Genomic DNA, 11,846 nt, shown 5'->3' on the forward strand with positions numbered 1-11,846 from the left:
AAATATATCTATGAATATTTTGAATATATCTATGAATATTACGACCTGGTGAAAAAGACATCTAGGGGTTCCCTCTCAGCCTTTGCCTGGTTTAACTGTAATAGGGTTTAATTTTAAAAACACCGTGTTTTAAGCTCCCCCTCAGTGAATCCTTGTTCACTGCTCTCTAATTGTAAGGCAAATAAATCAACCAGACAGGTTTTCTTAAATTTAAACAAGATAGGTGGAGGTTTATTAACCTTAAACTCTAATTCGGTTAACGACTACAAATATGTCACGCAACCATGCTCGCGTGCATACGCGATAAACACACACGCAGATAGAGACAGAAAAGTAGAAAGAATAAAGGGGAAAACTTTGAGGCAATAGCTGGGATTTATTTAAGGTCCTTTGGGTTCGATGTAGAGTCTTTGATTGCCGGTAAATCTTGCCGTTTCGATGGGGCCCAGTGCAGGCTTTAAAACTTGTTTCAGTGGAGGAGTCTTTTCTCTCTTGAGGTTTAAGTGACTTCAGTGGATCGGGAGATTCGTGAGAGAGGGAGCTAGCCAGGAGAAAGGTTCTCTTCTTCCAAGTTCAGTTGCTGTGAGCAGTTCAAAACCAAAAACCTGAGCCAGCAAATTAATCGTGTGACTAGTTTTTTAACAAACTCCTGCATTTGTGGGTTCTCCATCTTAGCAGTCACCTTGGAATGCTGGCTTTCTTACACATTCAATGTCTGGTGATCAAGATCCATTTGGGTTAATTGGATCAGGGAGCAGTTCTCTTGTCTCCAGGCACTGTCTCTTAGTATGTAAATGTTTTCCAGCCACTGCTGATCTCTTTAAACAAGTCATCTGTTCACTCCAGCAACAGTTTAAAATCAATGTTCATAAGATGAAATTAATATGCCTCATTCGTGGCAGGTGGGGTCTTCATGACAGTATATTTCATATTAAAAGTTCTATGTCTGTGACGAAATGTTACAGCAGGGAATTTCTTTGGAGCTGCTGCTGTAACTGCAACAGGGGCTTTGGCAAAAAACAAGTATTTACTGAATCTTGAGCTAATTTTAATTTGGAACTTTATTTCTAATCTTTTTTTTCAATAGAAATTTCTGACCTTCAACCCAGAGAAGAGAATATCTGCTTTCAGTGCACTGTCCCATCAATATTTTATGGGCCATGAGAAATACACTGAGAACCAGAACTTGTGTCCATCTCCAAACCAATCATCTTCAGCGGAGAATAGAGCTTAACGTCTACCAGGAGTGGACAAGGCTGCGTGACGTACGGATTTTTTTTACCGTATTTTTATTTGTCAAGCATTGAATTCTTGGTTAGACTTTATACTCTTTCAAAGATTACTTGACAAATAAGTATTTTATATTATGACACAATCTCATCCATATGCTGCTTTTGAAACATGTGTCCGACTTGTGCTTTCATGATTTAATACCCCAGTGGAGATTTACTGTTATTGATACAATGCAAAAACTGTTGCGGCTTCCCCCTCCACTCCCTCCCAACCCAGGAAAATTCTGGACTCGATTAGCTGCTGTCAATTCACAAATGCTGCAAATTGTTACCTGAATGTGGAGTGCTACAAATGTGAACTATTTGGAACATGTGATAAAGTCACTGCCAAACCTACCGAATACAGTCACTGCCAAACCTGCCAGAGTTTTTAATCATCAGCTGCTAAGGCCAGAATTCAAACTTTAAACAAAATAGATGCAAAATCTCCTAACTGACAAATGTAGTTATTAAATGTTCTTTGAATTATGCACCGGGAAAAGTGAAATGTATTTCTTCAGCTGTCATCCATGGTGCTGCGAACATTTTGGGTATCAACAATCTTCAACATCAACAAATTTGGAAAGAAGTTTCAGAACCCATTGAAAAGATTGCTTACTTGCTTTTTATACAGCTCGGTGGCTGTGTCCTTTGCGGAAACAAAGATTTTAAAAGAAAAAATGGGATTTAAAGAACTGCTACATATTTTGCAAACAAGAAAGAAAAATTTAAAAAATCAGGACTACTTTTTTGCATTTATGAAAGTTGCTTGTGCTAGATGGTATTTTTATATATGCTGCAACAGAATAGAAAACAGTGCTACACAGACTTTGGGAAATATATCTTTTGAATTATAAAATGCTTAACACATCAGTATGTTTAAATGCAAAGTGAAGGAGCTAGTGAACGGATCACATCAACTTTTCAGCCGATGATGCTTTTCAGATCTCACAGGAACACTCCTCATACCTAGCACTTGCAGAACATGATTATGAAGTCATGTCTGTTCAATTTAGGGTTGCCACCATTTGCCTAATCTAAAACTGGATAGTCATTTTTAGGGGCAGGGTAAGGGTGATGTGATCTCTTTGTTGTTTTGTTGATGAAATTAATTGCAAACTTGAATAGGCTTGGAATCTGATTCCTGCAGATAAAGGCACAGAGAAGTATGTTGAAACAAATGAATTTGTGTGCAAAAACAAATCTGACTTTTTGTCACAAGTTTACATTTAGGAAATTGCCAGAAACACCACTGATAAAGCAGACTGTCCAGCATAAACTGGATGCGTGGCATCCCCAGTCAACTGCAATGTTACATATGAGTGGATAAATACCCCATCATAGTTGAATTATTGTGGTGTGATACAGCACTGATGAAATGATCTAGTCCAATGCATATTAGTATCTTCCTTACAAACAGTACTGTAGTGATTGTGTTGAAGTGGAAATCCATCTGTTCCGATGACTCCAGTAATATTACAGATTTGCAATCATAAAGTGCTTGTTTTTTGGATATAAATCTGGATAAGTGTTAAAGCAGATTAAGAAGTTATGGTTTCATATAGTAGCTAATATTTATGTTTGCCTTAAAGACAGATATACTTAGTAAGATATCATTGATGGATGGCTTTTCAGACTGTATTGGTGAATAAGTAGAATACATTGCGTATTGAAACTCTGCAGTTTACAAAAACTAAAACATGATGAGAAAGGTATATTGACTTTGATTTACTACGAATAAAGAGGGTTTAACATGCTAAAGTAACATAATATTGCAAGGAACTTTTATATAAAACATGTTGTATTACTAATTTTGCTATTTTAGCAACTGATGAAAAGCAAAGCGATAAAATACTGATTAGAATATATATTAGGATGAAGTTCAGTGTTGAGGAATATGTAATCTCAGCAATTAGGATATGAATATATGGTCAGGCTGAAGTTATTAAAATGAATATTATGCACCAACTCAATATGTAAATATTGCTTTAAAAACTACACAAAACAAAGGGGATAATTTTAATCTGTATTTTAACAAGGCACTTATGTTAAACTGAAATGATAAACTTTCTAACACGTCAGCATCAGGTGAATTAATAGAGTTTGAAGAAATGTACCTATGTGATACCAATGCTCAGAAACTAATCTGACTATGGTGCTTTTAGATAATATTTTTATCCTTCAAGAGATCCCTAAGGCTGTATTTTCTAAAATGGCTGAAGTAATTTCGAGCAAGCATCTCCCTATTATGTTCAAGTGGCTTTTTGTTTTCATTTGAATGATAGTTTTTAACACAGTATCATTGTACTATAATTAAACCACTGTCTCCAGCAGAAATATGAACATGAAAAGTATGGATGTAGATTAATAGATCGGCAAAGAGAAAAAAGAAAATAAAGTTCAAAAGAAATGGCAAAAGGGGCAAGGGATATCCCTCATCAATGGAACAATGGTTATGGCTTTAATTTATTACAAAACTACTAATTCATGGTTTCCTGCTTTTAAAGCTCTGCTAGTTTACAAATACATTTTCATTCAAGGAAATAAAGTGACCTACAATATTGCAAAATGCAAATGTGCTTGTTAGATGCCTATCTGTTTCTCAGATACTGCAGTGCTACAGCCCCCTCCTCTAAACTGTGGTTATCCCCACCTCCACACCAACATATCACCAATGGAAGTCCCACTTCTGGAAAAAAAATATTACCCTAATGACATTTCTGTACTTTTGGTTGTCTGTTTTATTTTTAAGAGGTACACAACAATGAAACAGTCCAGTGCTCATATTAGTTACAGTACTGTGTTTGGTTTCCTATAAGCAATATAAAGGAGTTTTATCCTTGCTGTCTCACATTCTACCTTATACTGCCAACTTTTTTAAAACTCAGATTTAAAATATTCCTAAACAAGAGTCACATTATATATTTCTACTTTCACCAAGTGCTTAATAATTGGAATGCAGACAGCTGTATTTCCAAATAAAATTAGTAGCAGTTGTGGAGTTCCCATATGTCTCTAAGCTCACATAACCAGAAAGTCTTGTTTTTTGCAGTCTATGTGAAAAGTAGAGTCCTCTTTGTAGTTTAATTTGTACTTCAAACTCTCAAGTTTCTATGCAAAATGTCTAGTTAAGGATTTCATGGGTTGCTGTCCATTAAGTGCTTACATGGCAAAGCATCTAGTGGATGTTTGTGTATCCAGTGAATATCACTACCAAATTGTGATAGCCATGTATGATTTATAATATCGTCATCCATAACTATAATCGCTAGCCAGCCATAGTTGCGTAGCTCAGGCTGCAAGCCAGTTACAGCTGTTACATTGTATAATAGTAATTTGGATCTCAATTGTCCGTCCCTGAGACTATTGTATCTTGCTTACTCATTGATACTCTCAGTCTTACCTATAATTAAACATAATCGACTTGTGGCCTTAAACATCCATCACTATAGAGTTTTCTGTATTGGCTTCAAATCTAGGTTAATCGGTGGATTAGAGTGACATCTCAGTTAACACGTCTCCAAATAACATAATAAACACTGTGCTGTATATTCACAAATAAAATTGAAAGGCAAGAGCTATTGTAATACAGGTTACATTGCCACAGCTACAACAAACATTATCAAGACATATTTCCTTGTAATCAAATCTGTAAATATTTAAAGAAGCACATTCTAAATGAAAAAATGTTTAACAAACTTTTATTCTTCTAGGATAGAGGAGACAGAAGAGCTATGTGTAATTTTCAGTACAGTTATATTGGGCAAAACTGATGTAATTTTGCATTCTGTCTTGATTTGTGCCATTTCATTACGTATTCATTGCCAAACAAAAAAGCTTTGTAAAACTATTTTTCATGAAGACTATGATCCCTTAATCACATCTTTATAATACTTGCAGATAGCTAAAGAATAACCTACATTTATATAGCACATGATTGTGACTCTCAAATGTCTCAAAGCACTTCATGACACTAAATTAATTTGATGTGCAGTGGTTGTTAGGCTATTGAGTTTTCTCTGAAACATTGGCCATAGCCATTTTTAATACTGATATAAGTGTGAATAGATTCTGTTGAAGTGATAAATTTGCTCTTTATTTCAATGGCAAGGATTATCACATACATGACAGCCAATATAATTCACATTTTTCAGAAAATATTGCAGATAGTAAGTATTGTGTCAGTACTTGTTTTGTGAGAACTTCCCATTTCCTATCTCAAGACCAATATAACCAAATACTGGAACAATTTGTTGATATCAACATTTAAAGGTATGGATGGATATTTCAACTTTAAAAGTGCTCCTTTACTAAAGGTTTCTTGTTTTAATAGGGTTCTGGAAAAATATAGCTTCACCTTTAATGTCAAAAAGATCTGAAATGAAGATATGACAGTGCATAAACTGCTCAGATGTAATACAAATGCAGACGCTCAGATATGGCTGAGGGATGAACTAGTTGAAGCATTTGATAGTTACAGCAAGCAGTAAAAAATGGTTTGTTTTCTTGTAATTGTACTTCTTAACAATGAGCAAAATTATTACTTTAAACTGCAATTACTGCACAGTTACTAAAAAAGACAAATGATCCAATTCTAAAAATAATCAGAATATTTAGGAAATATGCTGCTCCTCCAGACATTATTTAGTATTGAGAAGGAGAGAGACAGGGAATGTGATAAAAGAGAATTGAGAATGAGTGTTCAAACATTAAGAAATAAGCGCAAAATACTGCGGATGCTGGAAATCTGAAATAAAAACAAGAAATGCTGGAACCACTCAGCAGGTCTGGCAGCATCTGTGGAAAGAGAAGCAGAGTTAACGTTTCAGGTCAGTGACCCTTCTTCGGAACGTTAACTCTGCTTCTCTTTCCACAGATGCTGCCAGACCTGCTGAGTGGTTCCAGCATTTCTTGTTTTTAATTAAGAAATAAGCATTTTGTGAGCATTGTGAAGATGCAGAAATTGTGGGAATGGATGGCAACTGAAAAGAAATAAATGTCAAAATAATAACAATAGGAACCAAAGAGTTCAAGGTGTTTAGAAAAAATAAATGGTGCATACAATACCCTATGATCTAAGAATTAGTAGCTGCAAATAGCAGAATCTAAACAACAGAAAATGCAAGAAAATATATATTCTATTAGCAACTGTGAAGGGGGAAAATGGTTAATGTATTGGTTAATAATTCAGATAAAGACCCTTTGCCAGAATGGATAATGCATCTATTAAAATAGCAAAGAGAGGAATTTGGTATGAATGTATGAAGCATTTGTATAATATCAAGCAAGCTAATTTTTGTGCTCTCATGTCCATAGAAAAGGATTGAAAACGTGGACCAAAAGCCTGATTTATTGAAAAATATGTCACCACCATGACGTGTGGCCATGCAGGAATGGATCATAAGTAGCTGTTTTTTTCAGTGGAGCACAATGGCTCAGCATGTGTCTGATTTCTATCATGAGTTTAAAAGGGCTGCAATGTAAAATCATGGGACTCGATTGGATATGACAAGATAGTTTCGGAAGGCTCATGTGAAGTGACGCTCTGATTTGGATAATGGTTGGCTATATACTGTTTCAGTGTTATGAGTCAACTTGTACTTATAAATGAAATTTTATAACAATTATGCCAGCTATGTCCAATGGTTCAACAAGTTGATAATGAATAGCTGAACCATAAGGACCAGGAAGGTCCCAAATTCAATCCCCAGTGTGTATAATGTCAGCTGGGGTGGAAATATGAGACACTACAGTTAGTATCCATGGGTTAAAAAGGAAAACATCAACCAGGATTCCTATTTCTGATCACTATCCAGCAACTCCAGAAGGAAATGTCAGTGTGTGGTTAGCAGGTGAGAAGATTGTGCTTAGTGATGATAGCCTGCAACATTCACTATGAAGGTTCTCACATCAATAACAAGTCACTTAAGTGAGGTATCAAAGAGTGGTCAGTATCTACAGAATGAAAAACATATTTTAATCACATTGTTACAAAATTTGATAATTGAGGCGGTAGCATCAAGATAAGTTGTTTTACAGAGCTCTTGGGCTGGATTTTAAAGCCCCACCGACGTGAGCAGACCCCGTGCCAATCTCTGCGGTGGAGGCGAAGCCTCACTGCAGCCACCCTGCCGCTCAGCGACGGGACCCGCATTAAAATATGTAAGTGCCTACTTACCGTGCAGCCCGCAGTGATTCTGCCATCACGTTGCCATCTTCATTCTTGCTGCCGGCAATGCTGCACCTTCAAATCCCCGTTTGGGGAAACGTGGCGCGACACCTGTGGGGAGGGGGCAGGAGGTTTATTTCTCTGTGCGGGAGGGGAGGAGCGAGGTTAGAACGCCTCGGTTTGGTGATGGGAAGAGGTAAAGGACAAAGGTGCCGGACTTTGGAGGGGGGGGTGAAAGGTCAAATTTTCAATATAGGAATTCCGGGGTGGGGGAGAAGGACAGGAATGTTGTGATATGCCATTGTTGGGGGGGGGAGAGAATGCACGGAAAGGTCATCTCATTCATTTTTCCAAAACTTCACATTAACTGGCCCTTTAAATTTTAAATGTACATTGAGGGCTGTAAGCCCTTTAAAAATGGCACCTGCGCATTGGCGCTGGACACTATTCTGTCCCCGCTATGTCATCGCGGGGGGTGGCTGCCGTGGCCATGCAAATAAGCCGCTGCTTTTAAAATTGCAGCGAAGTCTTAAAATGCAGAGCCTTATGTTCACAAATTGAGATTCTGAAAATTCCAATTTTAGCAAAAAAAGAAGGGAGAATGCCTGATTTACCTTTTTTCCCCAAAGATGGGCATTCCGACAATTTCATTAAGAGGTCATTGAATATGGCAAAGCGACAGGCATTCTGCCATATTTTACCTTAAATATGGTGCTGTTGCCCTGTTTCTGGTGCTTAAAACATAACTTCTCTTTTTTTGTAATTAGAGTTATGATTAAAAAGGTGAAAACCTTATACCTAGTCTGTTATAGTGTAAACGATTCCCCAGTGGAAAAATATGCCAGTGACAGAATCAGCGGTTTAAGGATCAAAAGCCTCCTAAAGCCCTTTAAAACTAAAGAATTTGAGGTAGAGTTTTCACTCGTTATCAGTGCAGAAACCCAAGCATAAATTACGCTAAGTGTAAATCGAGATTTCACAATCTTTAAAGCTGATCTAAAAATAATTTCGGTTTAATTTGGCCTCACCCACAAAACTGGCCAAGCCCCCAGATCGAAATAAGGATGGTGAACTTCCACTAATTGCGTCCATTTGCAATTGTTAAGTACACCAATTAATATCTTCTAACGCAAAGGTAAAAAATTAAGAATTAGATTCTATTATGCTGACCAATTAATTGCGCTGGTTCATGGAAGATTTTACATTTGTGATTATGCAAATAGATTTTAGCCAAAACTTGAACTTTAACCTAGCCAGTGCAGTTTGAACCCAATTTTGCCCAAAGTGGAAACTCCACCCTTGAATATATTCCATATTGAGTGTTGATGGGTGAGAGTTCTGCTGGTACTATATGACTTTACATCACACATCACATCAAAGTGAAAAAACAGTCTCAACAAAGCACAATCTTAACAACCTACCTTCAAATTACATAGCTTCTTATATTTATTCAAAAGTGTATATGTGTCATCCATAACAGGGGTATTGTTTAAATATATCAAATAACAATATCAGTTTTACAGTGTACAATGGTTTCAATACTTGAAGCTAAATAATGCTTAGAATATTTGACATTGAAAATATATCTGGCCAGTTTAGAATATCCACCATGTGTAATTGTAGAACTGCTACAACCTGAAGTGTTGCAAAATTTGCAAGACACACTGCAATCTTTATTTGTATCTTTAACTTGCAGTTATAACAAATGCTTTCCTAATTCACCAGAACATGGCAATTTATAATTTTTGTCTGTGCCTGTTTCAGTCATAAGATAATGTGTTGTATTTAGAGCATACAATTTACCATGGGCTTAGCCTTAATGTTATGCTGTGGTCACTGACAACAATTATTAAGCTGTCACTTCTGAAAATTAACATTTATCATAGAAATATGATATGTGCTTTATATCTGAAGGTATCACAGAAGGTATAGTTATCCAACAGCTAAATCATAAGTCAGTCTAAAGTGCCATAAGTTATTGTGGACCTCAGGTTTTGCAAAATGTGCATGTCATACTGCAAGTTTTATTTGTGTATTTAACCTGCAGTGAGTAAAACACTTTCCTGTTGCTATTTAATGCACATTTGTGCATTTTAGGATTAGTACATTTTAAGATGTTCCATTAGCTATGATTTTTATTGCTTGCTTAACCTTGCACTGTATTTTTTTTATTTTACACTGAATTAAATCAGAATACCAGTGCTTTGCAGAAATAGAGACAAAACTAGCTTGTATGCACCTAATAATCAATTTCCTTAAGTTTACTTTAATGCAAATCAAATTATAATGTTTGAAATAACTTTCTGAATTTTGGTTCACAACTGCTTTATAAACAGGCTGCTCGTATTTAATAACTTCAGTTAACCACAGCAAAGTATTTTGTGGACTGAGGCCCTGACATTCCTTGATGCAATCCCAGCAGTTATGATGGAATCGCATCCAGTGCTACCCTCCAGTTCTAATACCCCAGGACTTTGCAGGGTCAATGGGAAGACACCTCATTTTCCACGGAGTAAGCGGCACTTTGTATGTATTCCTGCTGCTCATTTTCCCAGTGCCCATAAAAACTCACACATTCTTCTTCTCTTCAATCCAGCCAACGTTCCTATAAGCCCAGTGAACAATGGGAGTACACACTATAAAAAATACTTTTTATTTTTCAGGCTTTCACCCTTGCAGAAGTTGATATGCCTCTACTCACCATACTGCTGCTGCATAAATGCTGAGTCCCAACTGGAACAGGAGCAGGAACTCTCCAAGGTGCACGCACTCCTGGATTAGAGAATTCCTCCTCCAGCCCCGCTCTCCCTACCTGCTATTTGTCTCTTAAGGAACAGATAGAAGTTCCACCCCTTATTCATGGATATAGCAAAGACCTGGCAACTGGGTCTCAAACATTTCCCTGAGGCCTTCCCAGAGTTAGAGACCAGCAGAACCCCTGTGGAATTTCAACCATATTTCCTTCTGGGTCCACATAGTACTCTACAGACCTACAGAATTTTATAATATGGATAGTAAAGGTCACAGAAAAATGATAAAATAACAAAGATATTTTCTGTACAGACTTGTATGACAATTGAGCTCTCAACTTACAAGTTAAATTCAATTCATTTGTAAAGCTTACAGATTATTTTTTGGTTAAACAATCTTATTGTGTTGCATCAAATTATATTTATATGTTCAAGTACCTATATAACTGGTTAAGTTTGCAAAGCACACGGTTGCATTAGTTTGAATGCCAAAAAGGTTTCATGGAACAAATATGATTTCATATTTATAGTATTTTTTGTTGTAATAGCTTTGTACTTAGAGCATTCCTGATTCATGTTTGCTGCTAATTTTATGCCTTGCCAGGGTCTACAATTTAGAATGTGTTAAATAGGGAACAAGAGTGCATTGGCAAGATACACCAATGCTATTACAGCTTGTGGTGGGTGGACTTTTGCTGTCTGTACCTTGTGTCTTACTTTAGCTTGAACTGTTCTTAGCTGCTATGTCTTTTTATTTTGGAAATAAATAAATATTGTAGTGTGTACAATACTGTATGAAAGTGTGTTACTTAACTTCCAAAAGATTTTTAATAATTCTATTGAGGTGTTAAAGTATGCATTATTCCAATCTCAGAATACCAATGAATAAGACCGGATCTGTCACCCCAGCTGGTAGGTGAGAGTTGGGTTTGCGGGATCAGATGGCAGGGAGGGGTGAGTGGCGGCACTGGGGGGAGAGTAGCACCCCATGTCCTTTAAATGTGGGGGTCAGCTAAATAAATTTCAAAAACTTAGCGTTTTGTAGCAGCCACAGTGTGTCAGCCATGGCACAGATGGATCATCCATGGATGGATGTACTGTTCCAGTACAGCTACAACACTGGCATCTACCCGGCAATGTGGAATATTGCCCAGGTATGCCCTGTACATAAAAAAACAGGACAAGTCCAACCCAGCCAATTACAGCCCCATCAGTCTACTAGCAATCATCAGTAAAGTGACGGAAGGTGTCGTCGACAGTGCTATCAAGCAGCACTTGCTTAGCAATAACCTGCTCAGTGACGCTCATGTTTGGGTTCCGCCAGGGCCACTCAGCTCCTGACCTCATTACAGCCTTGTTTCAAACATGGACTAAAGAGCTGAACTCCAAAGATGAGGTGCGAGTGACTGCCCTTGACATCAAGGCAGCATTTGACCAAGTATGGCACCAAGGAGCCCTAGCAAAACTTAGTCAATGGGAATTGGGGAAAACTCTCCACTGGTTGGAGTCATACCTAGCACAAAGGAAGATCGTTGCGGTTGTTGTAGGTCAATCATCTCAGCTCTAGGACAGCACTGCAGGCATTCCTCAGAGTAGTATCCTAGGCCCAACCATCTTCAGCTGCTTCATCAATGACCTTCCCTTAATCATCAGGTC

General features: G+C 37.3%; 1 protein-coding gene across 8 annotated transcripts in view; it reads left to right on the forward strand.

Moving 5' to 3' along the window:
• Positions 1-10,978, forward strand: part of cdk6 (cyclin dependent kinase 6) — a 378,044-nt gene extending 367,066 nt beyond the window's left edge. For 7 of the 8 annotated variants that reach the window (XM_068008695.1, XM_068008668.1, XM_068008687.1 and 4 more), the window contains one exon: positions 1,088-10,978. In XM_068008695.1, coding sequence (XP_067864796.1) covers positions 1,088-1,234 — 147 coding nt within the window. In that variant the 3' untranslated portion in view covers positions 1,235-10,978. The remainder of the gene's footprint in view (positions 1-1,087) is intronic. The other variant, XM_068008679.1, reaches the window with a different exon arrangement.
• Positions 10,979-11,846: the final 868 nt, after the last annotated feature.

Source organism: Heterodontus francisci, chromosome 2, assembly GCF_036365525.1.
Source record: "Heterodontus francisci isolate sHetFra1 chromosome 2, sHetFra1.hap1, whole genome shotgun sequence".
NCBI lineage: Eukaryota > Metazoa > Chordata > Chondrichthyes > Heterodontiformes > Heterodontidae > Heterodontus > Heterodontus francisci.